A 20,040-nucleotide genomic window follows, 5' to 3' on the forward strand; every position below is an offset into this window, starting at 1 on the left:
TAGGCTCATCCAATCAGAGGGTCTGCTACTTTTTACACCTCCAATCACAGACCATTCACCGTGTGTTCCATGCATGGGTAAAGCACGTAGCAGGTCGTGTTCTGGTATCAGGCTGCGCCACCCTCTAGAGAGGAATTTTAATTAACTCCAGCCCAGGAGGCCCTGACAAGTGAGGGAGGGTCCTAATCACACAGTTAGTACAGCTAAACCCAGATAAGAGCTGAGGGTCTCCCCCAGCCCACCAGGCCTTTCCAAGGAAATAGGGAGGGGGACGGGGGAGCTGGGATGTCCAGCAGGACAGCTCGCATTCCTCACACTGGCTCAAATCACCATTCTTCCCCTGTACACCCACGGGCTCTCAAGCACACATCAGCCAGACAACGGCAACAGGCCCACAGGCATGGCAAACTGCACAGACTTGGTCAGGAGGGTGCCTAGGGACTCACCCCTCCTGACTATAGATTTATTGCTGCCACCACTGTCAGTCTACCACAGCCATAATAGAGAGGGCAGTAGCCACTGTCTGAAAAATAGGGGTGCACTAGGCATGCCCCCTCGACCTCAGAGCCCAGCTCTAGGGTCTCAATCCAGGTAAACAGGGAGACCCTCAGTGGACATGTATGATTGTCATGCTCACTGAGGTAGGGATCTAGAAACTATACAGTAGCTTTTTGAGTGACTTGCCTGGAGATTAGCATAAGGCAGGGGAAGCACTCTCTCCAGAGACATGCAGGAGACTTCCCGTCCCAACAGGGGGCGTTGAAATAATTTAAGTACCACTATTTTTTTCTTGTATAGCCCTACTCATCCCAATGCCGGTTTTCAGAGAGCTTTACAACAACACGTAAATATTACAAGTACAATAAATGATATAAGTTTGTAAATGAATGTACAGGATGTGTTACATAAAACTGGGGGATTGCAAGGTGTAGCAGTCACATATCATCTTCCATAGCTCACTGTGCTATTATCCTCGCAATGCGCTCAAATGTACACATGATAGACCTGCTAAACATATATGTGAGGGTTTTAGATCTGATGTCACTTCTTGTGATGCCACTTCCTGTAAAGTCGTGGCTTGTGATGCCACTTTCTATGATGTCAAATATTGTGATGTCATGTACGATGTCATGCGCCATGATGACGCGCGCTGTGATGTCACTTGCATACTGTCTAACTAGATTAGTCCCCTCAGACTTGTGCCCTGCCCGTCCAGCACACTGTTGTTGCTAAAACAGTTTCTACAGCTACTGCCGTGAGAAAAAGACCATTGAAAGGAGAGATGCAAACTGGGTATTACACACACGCCAACAATAAATACACTGGAAAAATCCAGAAAAGTAAGAGAGCATTTGGACAGGCATAATAATACAATTACAAGTTGAATAGAAGAACATCTTCGACCTCTTTCACCTCTGCATTAAAATGCATTACGAGACCTGATTAACATGCAAAACAAAAATGCAAAAAAGAAATCGATGTGAGGAATGCATAAAATAATTATTTTGAACTGACATGCAAAGCCAAAGCTGAAAGGCTGTTGTGAGAAAGAAACGCAAGCATCAAATACGGAACACGTGCTCCATCCAATCTCGCACCATCGCTGCAGCGAAGAGGCTGTAGATGTAAACAGACGTGACGTCACGCGGTCAGATTACCTTAAAGGAGTCCTGGCTCACGTGATTGGTGCCTCCATCTTTTCCGCTCTCTCCGGCAGCACACCCATTTCTGCAACCCTGCGAGGAGTGAAGGACATCAAGTGAGTGTAAGAAGTCGTCTGCGCCAGGGATCATATACGATTTAACTGCAATTGCACACGCAAACAACACTTAGTAAATTAGCAATGGAAGGATCGGGCTGCGTTGCTAACTCTGCTCACCGACCGACCCACAAAAGCGACTACATCAGTCAGTGCCCGCCTACGAACAAGGGGTGGACGCAAGCCTCAATTGCAGCATCCCTGCCCAACCCACAATTAAGAGAGACATGTAAGGACAACAGACAGAAGAATGAAAGAAGACGCCACTAAGCTGGAAGGCGTAAAATAGTCTGTCTGATCATCCAGCTCGGTTCTGTGCTGACACTATCTGCCTTACCAGCCCCATGCTGAACCCCAGACCACGCAGCATTGCTATCTCTGCCTTTCCATCCATTCCGCGGGAAAGGAAGATGCCCCTTGGCTTTAGGGTATGTTATCTATGCTATGGAATAATATATCGTGCAGGGAAAAAGAAACCCTCGGCAGAAACATACTGTACCTTGCAATGCCTGGGAGCCGTTATTCCACAGCTAGCCATAATGGATGCTGTGCCCACAGAATGTCCCCTCCTCTCTCCTGCCTTGCCTCTTCCTCGGTTATAATAAACGCGGTGGGCTGGTACCACGCTGCAACACCCCTTTGATTGCCCACACGTAGCTGCAAACGTCAGTCAGTGCATAGCAAGGAACACAGCACTGGCCGCTGTTCTGTGATGCAATATTGTCTGCTTTGCTGAAGAGCACGAAGTGTAAAATAATCCCTCGCCGGAGAGAGAAACCAATCAGGGTTACCACATGTCACTACGCCCCCATGTCCCCTGCCTCGCCTAAACCTCAAGAAGAGGCAGCAGCTGCCTGTCTTTGGCAACCCCGTGAGCGTTTGAGCGCCGGTACATTACATAAATAGGACCGCAATCTCATCCTGTATAAACCGACCGGGAAACAAGGCTTTTATGATATAGGCACCTTCATTGACACACTAAAAATACTTTACGTGATCGAAGGCAATGTACAATTTAGCGCTGTACCGTAAGAATGCCAGCGTACAGTTCACCTCCGTCTACAGCACTCATTTCCTGAACCTCCGTCAGCAGAATATGGCTCTGCAGGAAAGTTTAAATAAAACATACATTGGATCTAAAACCATATTGGGGGTGGTTTGTGAGACACTGATGCCGCCCTACCCATAAAAAATACACATCATAACAAAACGGTATTTTTTTTTCTCTCTTCTTTTGTTACACTTTTGGTGTTTGTTAATCACACTACAAGGTGCTGCCGGGGAGTATGACTGGGCAAGGCCGAGATTTAAACTTTAAAAAGCCACAAATAATTTTTTTTCCATAAAAAAGAAAACTGTGAATTTGAAACGCATATAGTCCGTTTAGTTGAAAGGTTGAAAACAATGCATAAGGTCTTCTCACCCCAAAACAATGTTCTTAAAACTCATCAGATCAACAGCCAACAATCCGCTTTTACTGCATATCCTCTTTTTATTCCTTTCTTGCCCATCAATGTCTGGTTCTCACCCACTCCACCTCACAGTGGATCCCACACTTTCCTCTGCCCTCCCACAATTACCTCTTTTATATTCTCGCCCTCCTCAACCTTTTCACAGCATTCAACACTTCTGACTGCCACACAATGCTCGCGAAATCCGTGCCACCTAGACTTTGCTGGCATGGCACTCAAATGGTTGGCATCCTGTTTCTCATTACACTCATTCTCTGTTTATTGTATCTCGTCCCTTTCTTCACTTATGCCACAACAAGCTTGCATTCCCCAGGAATCTGTCCTGTACACTCTACTAATCATCACTCCATGCCCGTTGTATGACAGATGCTCAAATGGATACACCCCGTGTGCCTTAACAATGCAGTCGCAACAACGAATGTGTCTTAACAATGCATTCCTTTACCACACATGCCTTTACAATTAATTTAATTGTAAAGGCACGATTGGTGAACGTATATGTGTAGTACACATCACACCCCACGCCTCCTTTCCCTGAGCCCTGAAACCTGGTCTTACCCCTGCAATCTACTCGCCCCAGCCCTAATAAACTACCTCGACCCCCCCACCCTAAGCCTTAAAACCTGTTCCCCAGCCAAAAAACAACCCTGACCCAGCCCCCCTGCCCTGAGCCCTAAATCTGGACCAGCCGTGAACCCTAAAACTCAACCTCAGCCAAAAAACCCTGAGTGAGTCCTAAAACCCAGTCCCCAGGCCTAAACATGACCCCAACCAATGAGCCCTAAAACGGTCTCCCAGCCATAAAAACTAACCCCCCCCACCCCATTACCCGGCCCCAGCCTCACTGACTGAGCCGCATCCGGGAGCTTCCTCTACAGATCCTTCCTGTTCCTCTTCTCACCCATCCGCACATCTAGCCCACTCACAGCCTCAACCACCCATGTGCGTGGTTAAGGCAGAGGCGTGATTCAGACAAGCGTTGATCCGCGTGCGTGAAAACTGTACGCGTGGCTCAGCCTGCGTTGTAAAGGTTTTGTTTCCCTCCACGCCACTTGTTTTGGTAACAATATTGATGTTTTTGGTTTATCCTATCAACACTATGACAATGATTAAAACATCTTCACTGTCTTTTCTTTCAGAATCCACCTTTGAACAAAAAACTTCAACATTTTGACAACCATAAAAACTGGATGACTCTCTGCTCCCATAGGCTCAACCCACTGAATACAGATATAACTGAGTTTCCTGCTTCCTCTGCTGTTACAACCCTGTCCTCCATTTAGACCGAAGTCTGGTCCACAACTACCCCCTCACATTCCACATCACTAAATCACCAATTAAGAAAATTGTAACGAGCAAGGTGGAATACTGCAAGAGATTACTAGACTTCTGCAGAACGCTGTTTATCCTCCTGAGGTCAACAAATTGTGTAATTAGACCCCTGTCGGGCTTAGTACCTGACAAGAGTTGTTTGGTATTATGGGTGGATAATGTCAATGCTGAAAGCCGACATATGTGTTGGAGATATTACAATTGTCATGCATTTGATCAACAATTTATTGGCCTTAAGAGTACATGGGGTGTAATCAAGGGGTATCTATTCATTGGTTGGAAAGAAGGAAACTCCATATGACCGTGTTTCAGTCATTCTTGCACAGAAGGACGTTCCTTAGTTGAAATAACGCTACAATCCTGGCGCACTGAATATTATTTAGGTATGTTTAGGATTAAATCAGCAAGAGGTGTGGGAGGCAAGCAGAGTCCCTGTAGAAGTCGAGGGAAGTTGTGCTTAACTTAAATAAATAAACATAATTTTAAAAGTAAATAAAAAATATTAAAAAATCACTCTGGTGCTTAAATAAATGCCTCACCTTCCCCAACATTCTGCTTTCTCTTCCTCAAAGCACTGCCACTTTACTTAGGCACTCTTCGGTCAGATAAAATAACTATTTTTTCTTGGTGAACTTTAAAAGGTCATCTACCTTCTTGTACTGTTCCCTATTATTTTAGCGGCAGAAAAGAAAGAGGCGCCCGTACCACGGATACAAACAGCATGTAGATTCCTCTGCAGATCCATGGGGCATCGGATATTTGCATATTTACATGCAAATGCTTTCATATGACAGAGATCACGACAGTTTTATTAGGGTGCAGGGTGCTTGCAGCTTGGGATTGTGTGTGCAAGTGTGCGTACTACGTTGACACAATTTAAAGCAAAGAGAAGTTTGCTCCTGCTTCAAGCTACCTCTCCATTACAGATTCTTGCAAGGAAGAAGACAAGGTCTCATTAGATAAAGTCACCATCCTGTAGGGCTAAATCACCTCTACCGTACCTGATTGTATGAAATACTAGCTGGAAGTCCAGGGATAAAGCAACTTTGTGCCTCTTTTCCCTCCACGCTTACCAGCCTATTTACTTGATATACATAGAGGAGCATTTCTTACTTGTGCAGCATTTTGTAAACTTCCACACTACATCGTAGTATTTCTGCAGGAGGTGCAACTTGCAACAACAGGGCTGAGCCACAGAAGTAATCTGCTCTAGTGCTAGCTCTGTGGGTGGTCTTTACCACTATCTTGAGCTGGAAGCTGTGTATTTTTAGGATTGATTTTACCGATACAGTCCTCTGAGAAGTTTGAAATGTGCTAAATAAAATCCCAAAAGGGTGACGCAGCACCTGTGCACAAAGATGCTGACTTTACAGTCTGCTGTCCCTGAAGAACTCAGCTGGAGGTAAAAGCACATTCTTTGTGAAGAAAAGAAAAACTCAACTTTCCACAAGACTGCTTTTAAACACATACCGGTCCTTAGAATTGAACTTGGATGTCATTTATTCTAGAATAGAAGCTGTGTTTTCTCGATGGGTGAGTTGGCCTGATGGAGCATTGTGGCTGGGGTTTGTCTAATAAAGCTTCTGTCAGCGTTACCTTTGTGAGAGGTCATCTGACTGCACCACCTCTCACACTGGTGGCAAGAATGGGAGTAGAGGCGTATGGGCAATATCCCAACACGCCATGGGACACAGCAAGGAGGCGCTGTGGCTTGTCTGCTGTCATTGTTTATTGTCTGGGACTGCCCTTCTAGTTAGTTTTACAGTTGCAGAGCAGTGTGGCCTGATAATGGTCACAGTGGGATTCCGAGATGTTCAAGTGTTTCACGCCTGAAGACTTCAGTGGGAATGTGGCATGTCAAGAGTTGCGTTGGAACGCAGCCACTCCTTTGCTTTTTAAGTGTATAACAGCGAAGAAGGACTTCACTTGGCAAAGTGAAGTCTTCTCCTTGACGTGCATGGCAGGAGTTTTATTTTTCCGCACACAAGCGTAGAGGGTTGAGTTGCCAGTGCTGAAGTGGGCAGATTCAATACAAAGAAAGTTTGGTATTTGTTTTAGGGCAGAGTGGCCACAGGTCAGGAGTGCCAGTCACACCCAACATGCCTGTATTACCAACTGAAGTAGTGATAAACGCTCAATATCCTAATGCACTTGAGAACATTGATCTACACTAATTGTGTCCTAGATGAAGAGTACACTGGAGTGAAGATTATTCCAATATCAGTGACAGGCACACCAAGTCTTGTGCTTGTACTCTGAATGTGTTCTATGTTATCTACATGGTAACAACTGAAGTGACAGGCTCACATGATCTTTTTTTTCACTGTGTTTTAAAGAAGAATATGCCAGTAATTAAAATTATCAGGATAATTGTGACAGTGGCTGGTGTACTATTTCCAGATAATGTTATGATGCCCTAAAGTATACTTTATTTACAGAAAAAGAGGGAATAACTTTTCCAGCTGTCCTCAGGTACAAGACTATCTTGGGCATCATTGCAAGGGTAGTGATGTGACTTAATAAACATGCCAAGTATTACACCACCATTTTTCATAAGTCAACAAGGGGATCTGGCAATTAACTGGAGGAAATATTAAAACGCACCCTGAACAATGCAAGCGTTTGTGAGACTAACTAGGAGCAAAGAGAACATTGTCTTTATTGCATTGCTTAGGGGCAGAGAGGGTCAGGCGGTATTAGACAACCTATCAGAGCGTTCTGAGGAAGATAACTACATTTCAAATAAGCCTACAAAAGTTAGATTTACAATCCATAACTCATGTGAGTACTTTTATGGCGAGGTATTATTTCAGAAAAAAAAATTCATTGGGTAACAGAGACAATCGAATAATATTTGGCAGCTTTGAGAAAATAAGCAGCTAATTGCAAATTTGGTACATTGACAGGTGAACATATACGAGATAAGTTTCTACAGTGTTGCAATTATGACATAATTTGTGAAGTACTATGGTTGAAAGTTGTGCCTCTACTCAAGGAGGTTTATAATCACTACAAAGACATTGGCGCACATGCGTAAGAGTGTAAAAACCTTAAAAGATAGTAGCATGAAGGTGACGACCTTATGAACCAGGGTAAGGACATATGGTAATAAGCCACAGAAGAAATGTAAAAAACAGTTCAAATGCCTTTGTTTCAACCGTATAAATAAGAGCCCAAGGAAAACCATGGGCTGCTAGAGGCACAAGGAATGGGCCATGGGCCTCATGTGAAGTAAATACAAATTAAATTTATACGTTTACTGCAGAAGCAACTAACATTTATTGTTAATGTGTTGCAAGTTCATAAAGAAACATAAATAACATCTAGATTCATTCGGCACATTTCTGTTAAATACATATGCGGGTTTCTATGCATTGCCTGAGAATGTTCAATATCCACATAATCAAATACATGTAGTAACCACTTGAAAGGTGCACATAAAAGAATGTGACAAATAAACAATTAGAATTCATATCCAAAATCCCAATGCATTTCGGGTTTAGTTTAAACTCTTTGTCAGGGGATGTATTGAGGAAGATGAAAATCGGTCTTGAAGTAACAGCGTCCAGTTGTGAAGTGTCTTCGGGATCTATAAAACAGCAACATTCAGATTTTTGCTATATCCAACTCATGTGTGAATTGCACATGCTTAAAGAACAACTAGGGAGTGCCACTGGGAGAAAAGAGAAGAAAAGGAAACCTCCCCCTAGACCGATATGTGCACCGTGCTTAAAGTCAAACGATTCTTGTGATGATAGATCGTGCTAAACACTCCAAATATTCTGGAAATCCCAAGAAAGTGAGATAAAATACCGTCCATTCAAGTATGGATAGATTCGAAAGACTTATTGCATGCGAAAAGAACTAGTGCCTAATATGGAGAACACACGTGCTCACGCTAAACTAAAACGCAATGCAGAAATAAGCTTACTTAAAGGGAAAAGCGCGGCATCGCCGCTTGTCCCAAAGATGCACTGCCTCTGTTGGGAGGACCGTTGGAATGAGTCAAATAAGCCTAAAAAACAGTGGGAACTGGGTGTAATGCCGAATATAGTGGAGGTACGTAAACACACTGTTGTGATAAATAACAGAGGAGCTTACCGTCAGTGATCAAGTGTAACGTATGGCTCCATGAGCCCGTAGAAAAGAGATCTAAAATGAAAGTGATAAAATCCTCAACAATGAGGAACCAGGTTCTTATAACTGATATAAACCGGACAAACAGTCCGTAGCCGTACCTGTAATGACTAACGCTGTCGTCTAAGTTCCGAGGTAGGACGCGAGTCCGCCCATCAGGTCACGTGGTGCGGAACTCGCCAGGATATATGGGAACAAAAATAAATAACGGACTGACGATACTGAAAGTCGAAAAAAACTGGAAAGGGTGGGGTAATAGACCCGACCGAAGTGCAAGTGGCCGCTAAAACTAGGGCCCTACGAATACTCTACGTGGTGAATAGATAATAGACAAGAAACAACATGCTTAAAAGAAAAACAGACATCCTTACTGTAAGAAAAAGAAAAAATATAAAAAAGACGATGTGGCTTGAGATGCAAACCCTCAAAGGTGCAACAAAGATAAAAAAAGACTTGTAGTCAGAAATTCAGTGTCAAGCTGAGAAAATGAAAGAAAAGAGGGAGAGAATACATGAGTGCGTGAACAGATATAAGAGAAGAAAGTTCCAGTGTACTCCCGTACAATCTAGATAGAAACATTACTTTTCTATAAAAAGCACAGTAATTCATAATGGTCATTTAGACCCCCTGGAATAACAGTTCCAAGGGTCTTTATCCAATAGGTTTCTCTATCAGGAACCACAATACTAATTCTTCCTTAGCAAGACACTAGGTAGAAGCGAAACACTCTATTCCCCAATTAAGATATACTGTTCTAGAATGCATCCAACGAGTTTCATGAGTGGAATTTCATACCCTTCTAGCTAGAAGAGAAACATATTGGATAAAGACCTTTGGAACGGTTATTCCAGGGGGTCTAAATGACCATTATGAATTACTGTGCTTTTTATAGAAAAGTAATGTTTCTATCTAGATTGTACGGGAGTACACTGGAACTTTCTTCTCTTATATCTGTTCACGCACTCATGTATTCTCTCCCTCTTTTCTTTCATTTTCTCAGCTTGACACTGAATTTCTGACTACAAGCCTTTTTTTTTTATCTTTGTTGCACCTTTGAGGGTTTGCATTTCAAGCCACAGCGTCTTTTTTATATTTTTTCTTTTTCTTACAGTAAGGATGTCTGTTTTTCTTTTAAGCATGTTGTTTCTTGTCTATTATCTATTCACCACGTAGAGTATTCGTAGGGCCCTAGTTTTAGCGGCCACTTGCACTTCGGTCGGGTCTATTACCCCGCCCTTTCCAGTTTTTTTCGACTTTCAGTATCGTCAGTCCGTTATTTATTTTTGTTCCCATATATCCTGGCGAGTTCCGCACCACGTGACCTGATGGGCGGACTCGCTTCCTACCTCGGAACTTAGACGACGGCGTTAGTCATTACAGGTACGGCTACGGACTGCTTGTCCGGTTTATATCAGTTATAAGAACCTGGTTCCTCATTGTTGAGGATTTTATCACTTTCATTTTAGATCTCTTTTCTACGGGCTCATGGAGCCATACGTTACACTTGATCACTGACGCTAAGCTCCTCTGTTATTTATCACAACAGTGTGTTTACGTACCTCCACTATATTCGGCATTACACCCAGTTCCCACTGTTTTTTAGGCTTATTTGACTCATTCCAACGGTCCTCCCAACAGAGGCAGTGCATCTTTGGGACAAGCGGCGATGCCGCGCTTTTCCCTTTAAGTAAGCTTATTTCTGCATTGCATTTTAGTTTAGCGTGAGCACGTGTGTTCTCCATATCAGGCACTAGTACTTTTCGCATGCAATAAGAGTCTTTCGAATCTATCCATACTTGAATGGACGGTATTTTATCTCACTTTCTTGGGATTTCCAGCATATTTGGAGTGTTTAGCACGATCTATCATCACAAGAATCGTTTGACTTTAAGCACGGTGCACATATCGGTCTAGGGGGAGGTTTCCTTTTCTTCTCTTTTCTTTTCTCCCAGTGGCACTCCCTAGTTGTTCTTTAAGCATGTGCAATTCACACATGAGTTGGATATAGCAAAAATCTGAATGTTGCTGTTTTATAGATCCCGTAGACACTTCACAACTGGACGCTTTACTTCAAGACCGATTTTCATCTTCCTCAATACATCCCCTGACGAAGGGTTTAAACTAAACCCGAAATGCATTGGGATTTTGGATATGAATTCTAATTGTTTATTTGTCACATTCTTTTATGTGCACCTTTCAAGTGGTTACTACATGTATTTGATTATGTGGATATTGAACATTCTCAGGCAATGCATAGAAACCCGCATATGTATTTAACAGAAATATGCAGAATGAATCTAGATGTTATTTATGTTTCTTTATGAACTTGCAAGACATTGAAAATAAATGTTAGTTGCTTCTGCAGTAAACGTATAGATTGAATTTGTATTTACTTCACATGAGGCCCATTGCCCATTTGTTGTGCCTCTAGCAGCCCATGGTTTTCCTTGGGCTCTTATTTATACAGTTGTTACCAATCGGGGAGCAGGGCACACACCCTCAGTACTAGAGAGCACACTAAAAAGACACGAAAGTGATTAAAGTATCGAGTAAGACTGATTGACACAGGTGTGCAGATCCACCCTCCTTTATCATTTGTTTCAACCGTGTCAGAGCCTGTCTTAGGGCCAATAATATATCTTGGTCAGCAGAAACATAAGTGTGCAAACTTTGTGGTAAAAGAGAACATTTATCACTTGTTTCAGATGAGGTGCCAGGTATTTGAACAAAGCAGTTAAGGAAGTGTGTGATGAGTTGGTGTTACAACTGGTGTGTAAAGTAAGTGACCACCCATTAGGAATGGTGAAAATAGGCAGCATGACGATAAAATGATGTGTAAATCAGGAGAGATATGTGGGAAGTGATTTGGGAATGTGTCTAAATTCAGCAGAATTTAGACACATTCCCAAGTCATTCTGGCAGGTATGGGGGCAATCAGTTAAAACGTTAGGATTCTTGAAGCAATTCTGGAGCTTCGGGAAAGGAAGACTGTCGGAAAAGTTCACGATTCAGTAAAGGGTGATTCTATTTATTCGGTGACCACATGAGAAGGAGATAGAGGGTGTCTTATATCACAGTGCTAAACCACAGGTGCAGATGAGAGAGGTGACGCATGACTGTTTAGAGGTGTCGAGTGGATCCATGAATTGTGAAGAAATATTTTCAGCAGTTTTTGGTGAGTGGTTGGGTTGCTTAAAGAATTATGTCCCACGTATATGTCTGATGGATGGTGGGAGGCCTGTGGCCCCATAACATAGGCCACTACCCACAAGAGTCCATGAAGCTGTCAGAGAAGAACTGGACAGCCTATGTGATGCTGGTGTTATTTTACTTATTGAGGTCCCGGAATAGATGGCACCTGTAGTCGTTGACAAAAAGATCTCAGGGCAAATTAAACTTCATCTCCCGTACAATACATAATTGTGTTGTGATTGTGGGCAAATTTTCGTTTCCAAATATTACATAAATTCTGCTGTAATGGAATGGGGCCAAGTACTTCTCGACTTTGGACTTGGCATTGGTTTTTCATCAGGTCAATTTGCATGAGGAGTGTCAGGAGTATACTTCTTTTATTACTCTCATGAGCATCTAAGTTTGTATGTATGACACTTGGCTTAGTTTCTGAAGCCTCTGTTTTTCATAGAGAGATGGCTTCAAATTTACGTGAGATTCTATCAAGATGGTGTTCTGATCTTCGGAGGTAGTCAGACAGAACATAACGCCAGAGTTGCTGAGGTTCTCAGGAGGTTTTGAGAGAAAGATGCGTGTAGATGTTAAATGCCAAAAAGTGCAGTTTCTTAAAGAGTAAATTCACAGTCAGTGGCAGTGGTTTACGCTTAAATGGGACCTGGTGCAAACCACTGCAGGAATTCAACCTCTGAAGAATAGGGAAACATTGCTTTTATTTCTAGGCATGGTTGAATTATACGGTCAGTTTGTGGAACAATTAACTAGCAAAGCTCATGGGGTGTGATCATTATTCAGAAAAGGTTTAGTGTTTGAGTGTAATGCTGATTGTAAACAAGGTTTTACACAAGTTAAGGAAGATTTCAAGAGGGCGCCTTCTCTTAAAGCTTTTTTGTGAGGCAGGGAGTTTGTAATTACAACCAACACTGATAGTGCTTGTCCAATTAAAAAGTGGTGTAGAGCAGAAAAATGTGTTTGCACCTAGGTCATTAGAGGTGTGAAATGGGTGATTAATAAACTTGGAACTTTCTTTTGGGAGAAGTGTTCACGGGTTGATCTTATCCCACAGTTATACGTGAGATCTTTGAAAAAAGAGGTTTCAATGCTGTAACTGGAAGGATCAGAATGTGGGTTATCAACCTACAAGAGTACACTTTTAGGCATAGTATTTGTTACGTGTAGAAAATCATGCAGCTGATTTATTGTGGTTACATTTAGATGAAGGAAACAGTGAAATATTGAAAGAGGAACTCTGAGAAGAGGACAATGTTTGTTTTATTATGAAGGGAGTGATCTCTGAGGAAGTTTGGAAGACTGAGGTAAGTAATTATCTTGTCTTACAAGAAGTGGTTGGTTAATTGAAGGATGGTTGGCTTACGAAGTCAAAAATGTCCTGTGAACTTAAAGCATGCCTGATGGTCCTTGATGATTTTTCGAAAGATAGTTTGGATGGGAAGAGGCTCTACTCCAGCTCCTCCCAGGATTTTGAAGAGGCATATTTTTAATTAGCTCACGAGGGACACCTGAGCATGGTTAAAACAAGCGAAAGGTTCAGATTAGAATTTTGGTGGCCATTATTAGAGTTGAAACTAGAGCAAGCAGTAAGGGGTTGTTATGACTGATTCAAAAGTTACAAGGTACTGAGAATTGTATACCACCTATGTGCTGCAGGAGGTTGCCATGTGTTCCATGGGAACAAGCTGCATTAGATTTGGAAGGACCAATGTTGGAAGAGAAATCTTTCCCATATATATTTTTTTGGGTTGATCTTTTCTCAGTGGCTGGAGGAACTCTGGGTATATGATATCACCACCCACTGAGGAAAAAAGGAGTCTCTTGCAGGAAGTTTTCTATAGAGAAGGATATCATAAAGTGATGCTTTCCCCTAACAATCTGTAATTCTGTTGCAAGGAAATGGAAGATTTTTTCAAGAAGTGTGGGTTCAAACATAGTAAAGGGGACTTTATCATCCTGAATTCAATATAATAGTAAATATGATGAATCAAACGTTGAAGGAGGGTATTAAGTTGGCTGGAATGTCTGGATTGAACTGGAAAGAAGAGCTACTAAGAAAAGTGGAGCTATATGGGCTGTAGCCCTTTTAGACAATGGGAAATATTCCATGTAAATTTTTCAGAGGCAAAAGTCCTAACACTAAATGAGTTCCAGGGTAGATGGGCTGGCGGAAAGGATGTGTCAAAGGGTCAACTGAATATTCTTGGAGAGTACGTGAGAAGGAGTTGCAAGAAAAGATTACAAACACGTTTGGTCAAAGAAAGACCACAAGGGATGTGGATTTATGTGTCGGTTATTGGGTGAGAATTGCAGCTTTGATAGGTTGTGATAGATTCTCAGAGTTTCGTAAGTCTTGTAGAGTTTTCAAGCATTTCATAAACACTGTGAAAGTCGCTGATGGAAGGATATGGAATTTAAGTAGAATCTCTAGGTGTGTGGTCAATGGCATTTTGCATGACGTACTTTCCGGATCAGTTCTCATAATGGATAATGATGCGTGTCCAGAATAGATTGTTGTGGGGAAGTGTAGGGGGGAAAAGCTTTTATGTTATCTCAAAGATTACTTTTAATCTTTTTTGTATGTTTTCTATTTTTCCTATAGGTATTTGTTTTCTTCGTGTTCTTATTTTATTTTTTTTGCTTGCAGAGTGCCAATTTTCTTGACATTTTCCCTTGTTTGTATTGTTTGTTTGAGGGATCAGATCTGTGGTGTATTGGTTGTAGTGGCCCACATGTTTTTCTTGCTAAGTCTTACTCATGTTTTCTAGAACGGAATCTGTGGTTATTGTGGTGGGGATTCTACCTGGCACTGTTGGCCAGGTGGAGATTGTGGCTGGGTTATGTACATTATAATTTCTGTCAATTTTATGTTGGTGTGCTCTCATCTGTATCCCTGGTAACAGTGCTAATCTGTGTGTTAACACATACTCGGGAGGCAGGTATTCTAGGTTGTGATATTTGCCGGTTATGCAAGGTGTATATATAAAAAAATATATAATGATTCATACATTTTATGTTGAAGGAAGATATTCCCTTCAGATGAATATATGTCGTAGAGATGTATGTGGCAAAACAATGCTCATAATCTACATGACCCAGCAGAGAATCCACCATGTAAGACATTAGACACTGATGTAGCACATTTCAAAGTGCAGTCCATTCTGAAGACGGTAAAACGCGTGTGTACAGAGGCAGGCTGTGGCCAATCTCAGGAACTCAGTTTGAACATAATTTCAAAAAAGAAAAAATGCCTCTTCAATAACTAATATGATGGGTTAATATGAGCCAATGTTTTATAACAGACCAGGAATGCTTATAGTTTCAGAGTCCTTGATTTTATCGGTTCTAGCTGAAAGAATGTGAGTTACTTGAACTTTATCAGTGGACAGGATCCTTTTTCTTAAGAGCCTGGGTTACTGGAAGATGTATTTTTTAAATGTTTGAATCACATCCAGAAGTTGTAAAAAGGTCAGAACTGTGTGCAGTCATCCAGTAGAGAATACATTGAAAACAAACATTGACAAAGCCGTCCAGACTTGTTTTAGAAAGCCTGCAAAACGTGTTAAAAGAAAAATAGCTTTCTGATGTTAAAAGTAGAAGGATACACTCAAACAATCATAGACTGGACAACTTGTGTAAAGTTTTCAAGAGGAAGTCTATTTTGGAGTTCAGCTCCTTTATATAAGTGTTGATGTGGGGCTGAAAATTTAGATTATTGTCTAACTGGAATTCCAATTATTTTGTGCAGTCGATGACGGAAGGGTAACAATCCAGGATATTGAGGGAATTTAGCAAAGACTGCCCCGGTGTTAGTAAGAAATACGTTTTTGAAGGGTTAAGTTTGAGATGGTCGTGGGCCATCCATCTACAAGATTAGAGTGAGGCCTTCAATGTCTTTTGGTAAGGCACTTTCACATACTGCTAGGTATTGTCGGCATAGAAATAACAGGAAAATATGAAGTCTTTTAGCATGGCACCCAGAGGTTCCATATATAGATTGAAAAGGGAGGGCAAGAATATAGCCTTGGGTAATGCCTGGTTTAAGTGTGCTGGATTTGATGCTACAATGCAAAATTGTTATAGATTGAGAACCACCATAGTACCACTCCTTTGAAAAGAATTAAAGAAGCCTGAGTTTGTTGACAGTATCGAAGGCAGAGGAGAGAACGAGGAAGGTGAGAAGGCAAAATTCACCTTTGAACAGGATAAGGAGAGTCAACAACAATTTGAAGCTTGGCAGTCTCAGTTTACAGTCCTGCTGGAAACCAGATCGAAAGTCATTAGGATTACTTTTGAAGATGAACGTATTTAGCTGGCCTTGAAAAATGCTACAGAAGACCTTAGCACAGAAGGGTAGGTTCAAAACGGGGCTAATGTACCTCCAAATTTCAGGGTCCAGTCCTGTTTTTATCAAGAAAGCAGTGACATAGCCTGTTTTAAGCAGTCAGGGACAATGCAGGGGGACAGTGAAGAACTCAGTAGGTTGGTCCAGAATGGTATTATGGAGGAACTGACCTCTTTAAAGATGGGCAAATGTATGGAATCTGAATAAAGGGTCTCAGTTTGCTTTAGGTTTGCACAGTTCTGCTTGTTGGATTACTTTTATTTCAGACCAGGTGCCTGAGGATTTCTGAATCAGTTCAATGCAAATGGAAATAAGTATGACTCTTGCAGGGGAAAATTAACTCTTGTCTACCTTGTCCCTAAAGAAAAGGGCAAAGGTTTCACAATTGGTTTCCATGTGGCTGGACAAGGAGTAAGGTGGAGGATTTGTAGATTTTTCGACTACCTTAAAACATTTCTTCAGGTGATCTGGTAAGGTTAATCTCCATTCAAAAAAAGGATGTTTGGTCTAAAAAATATACTTTTTTTACTCCTTTCTCTCAATGTGAACATTCTGAAGGATATCTATTGAAAGCTTTTCGTGCCACATTTGTTCTGCTGCTCTTAGGGCTGCTCTGTCCCTGTTCTATTTTGTGTCTTATTTTATTTAAAGAGTTTTATATAGCGCTGGCTAGACCTGAAGGTATCAGAGCGCTTTACATCAGTTGTCTTTCTGACATATCATATTTTATGGACATCCTCATCTGTGTTCAAAGACATGTTGAGTGAGTATTATTATCGACTCTTTGGGATACTAGTATCGCATGCAGGGATGAGGCTATAGTGTCTGATCGGTCTGATCTGTCATTTTGGTTTCCTTTTTTAACCTTTGTTTATTAATCTGGAGGATGTAATAGAGAATGAGACTTAGAAATGGCCTGATCAGTCGACCAGGATTGGTGGCTCAACTTTGACAGGTCAAACTTTAGCTTTCACAAAGTCAAGTATTGAGCCTTTTTCATGAATGGGGGTATATGAGCGTTCAACATTGTCTTTGCTGTGAGGGAACTGGGAGTTGTAAACCTTAGGAGTAATTTTAGCTTTGTGGTGTAAATTGATCTCACCTAGGTAAATCTCATTCGAAAAGAAGGTATGTTGCTCAAGAATAGGTTCAGTAAACTGATTAACAACACATTGGTGAGGTGAAATATGGTCAAGAGAGCATCAGCCTTTTTAGTTCTATGGAGTCTTGGGACTGTGGGAAAATAATTTGTTTTCTAGGTTTTGAACTGAATAGAATTTTTGTGGACAGTCACCAACGCACTTCCTGACTTCTCCATTCAATCAAGATGTATGATTGAGTAGTTTCATAGAAGGTCTTGCACTTTAGGCTTTGTTGAGTCACATCTCTATAATGCATAGGAGGACTAATTTGTTGGTGATCGAATCAGAGATCTCTAATCTGTGCGTTACTACTGATCTATAGTTGTGAAGAAGGTTCTTGAGTGAGGATTGAATTAGGGTGTATGATTGTGATGAAGAATGGATTTCAAAGTGCCTGTTCAAGGTGAATTCCCTTCTAGGGCGGGTTGGTTGATGTTAAAATAAAATTGATATTAAAGGGTTCTTGGGAGTGACTGAGGGAGTCTGTAGCTTTGTAATCATACAGGAGGGTCTTGATGGCGTCCTCCAACAGGTTGGATCTTGTTGGGCAAGGCTCTTTGTTATTCCGATACTTGGTGGTAAGCTCAAACCTCTTAGTTACAATAAAAAAGGGAGTTTGATACCCCAAGAGTATAAGTTCTCCCAGACAGTAGAGAGTTATGCAAATATTTGTTTGGTATTTCCAGAGAGGACACACATTTCTTGAAGAAAGGCTCCATTATTAACAGGTGATCATCATGGTGGGATGCGAAAGGATGTGTTACATATTGCTGTTTAGACCCTCTTTACACAATTTAACTTGTGGCTTTGCAGCTACAGGTCAAGATGATTTTTTCTTGAAGGTTACTTGAGATTCTGGGAATGCAGGGCTGGAGACTCTTCTTAGGGCAGGGGTTTTAAAACTAGGGGGCGGGCCTGGAGGGGCTGATTCCAGGGGAGGTGCTAGGCTCTGGCCAAAAGATGCATTATGCTGATAACAGTGCTATATTTGCAGTGGGAAAAAAAATGAGCAATCATCTTATATTTGTGCAGCACCATATATTTTGTTTTGTCCACATTACCAATTAATTTGTGGTCCTCACAAAACCCATCGAATCTAGAGAGGGCACATTGAAGGCCCTTTCTTGTCTTGGAGAGGATGAGGGTGTCGTCTGCAAACATGAGTAACGGGATCCTATGCCCGGCTAATGACGGCGCATCAGTTGGGAAATTCTCAAAATAATTCACCACCCCGTTTATGTATAGAGAGAAGAGGGTAGGTGCTAAAACGCACCCCTGCCTAACCCCCTTCTCTACAGAAAACATTTGAGTGATACTTCCCTGCGCATCCCATCTCACCTACGCGTAGTTAGCGGCATGTAGCTTGACCAGAAGGGCCAGAATGTCTAACGGCATACCTAGTTTAAAAAAAGTGCGCCACATCTTAGTTCAGGGAACGAGGTCGAAGGCCGACTTTAAGTCGACGAAGGCTGCATAGATGGTGCCTCCCCCTAAAACTACGGTACGCCAGTAAATGAAGATAAACCTGAACACCTGGTCTATAGTGCTAGTAAATGACCGAAACCCCGCCTGGAGTTGAGACAGGATGTTGCATTCCTCCATCCATGTCTGAATCCTACTTTGTACCAACCTTGCCGATACTTTTTGTATACAATCGATAAGGCTTATGGGCCTATAGTTCCCTGGTAAAGTGCGATCCCCTTTTTAGGTCTCGGCTATAAAGCGCTGAAAAGCGCGTTCTCGCCAGAGAACTATTGTCGGCGTCTCAGCAGTCTGAGAACACCGAAGTGAGACAAGACCTGGCCGCGCGCAGCGTTTTCCCATAGGATAATGTTGTGCGCGCGGCCAGGTCTTGTCTCCACAGCATTCCAGGGCTGACCGGATCGCGTCGCGCGCCTCTTTGGAATGCAGGGGGAGTCTGCAGAGAGGCGCGCGGCGCCGATAAGCGTCGAAGCTTGTTTCCAGCACTTGCCTGCTGTTCTACGTTTATGGGGCCAATCCCCGTCCATACTGCAGAACCCGCAACCCGCTAGCTGCACACATTGTGCTTTTCTTAGAGAAGAAGTAACATTCAGCAGTCCTCTCTATTTTCTATGTGCGCCATGTTGTCTCTTACAATTTCCTGTCTTGTCACTGTGCTTGGGGGTGCGCGCGTGCCAGTGTATGTGTGTGCACGCGTTCACGGTGGAAGAACAAGACTTCATCCATTCCCTCTGTTTCCTGGTTGTATGCGGAATGTGACCTATCCAGTCTGTCCATGTCATGCTTTTGCTCTTGAGAGGCCTCGTGCCATCATTACCATCTGGGTATCTGAGGTGTGAGGGCTCACTTGGCACCATCACTTTTGTAAGTGCATCGAGGCTGTGTCACGCGGCTCTGCCCACTAACAGGTCTAACCAAGTACCCTCACTATTCTGGGTGTCCCTGGAATAAGATGCAACAACTTGGTCTCTGATTGCTGTAGATGCAACTGGGGTCAGAGGGTCTCACTTTGTGCCCTCCCTGTTGTAGATGTATCTGATGCGGAGGAGGGCTGGCCTCACTCGCCTGTGTGTTCTTGTCTCTCTCTGTGGGCGGGTCTTTTAGCTACCTCGTCTCAAACTCTGAAACACACTTCCTATTCATTCATTCATTAAAGATCAGACCAGAATT

The 20,040-nt window shown here is 42.3% G+C and overlaps 1 protein-coding gene across 2 annotated transcripts in view; it reads right to left on the bottom strand.

Annotated features, from left to right (window-relative positions):
* The window catches only part of BCAT1 (branched chain amino acid transaminase 1), a 392,482-nt gene that overhangs the window by 241,779 nt on the left and 130,663 nt on the right, over positions 1-20,040 (bottom strand). The window contains exons 1-2 of one of the 2 annotated variants that reach the window (XM_078674098.1): positions 2,259-2,388; positions 1,659-1,736 (exon numbers count right to left, since the gene is read on the bottom strand). In XM_078674098.1, the coding sequence (XP_078530224.1) occupies positions 1,659-1,736; positions 2,259-2,297 (117 nt within the window). In that variant the 5' untranslated portion in view covers positions 2,298-2,388. Of the gene's footprint in view, positions 1-1,658; positions 1,737-2,258; positions 2,389-20,040 lie in introns of those variants that run through there. The other variant, XM_078674099.1, reaches the window with a different exon arrangement.

This window comes from Lissotriton helveticus, chromosome 1_1 (genome assembly GCF_964261635.1).
Source record: "Lissotriton helveticus chromosome 1_1, aLisHel1.1, whole genome shotgun sequence".
Taxonomy (NCBI): Eukaryota; Metazoa; Chordata; class Amphibia; order Caudata; family Salamandridae; genus Lissotriton; species Lissotriton helveticus.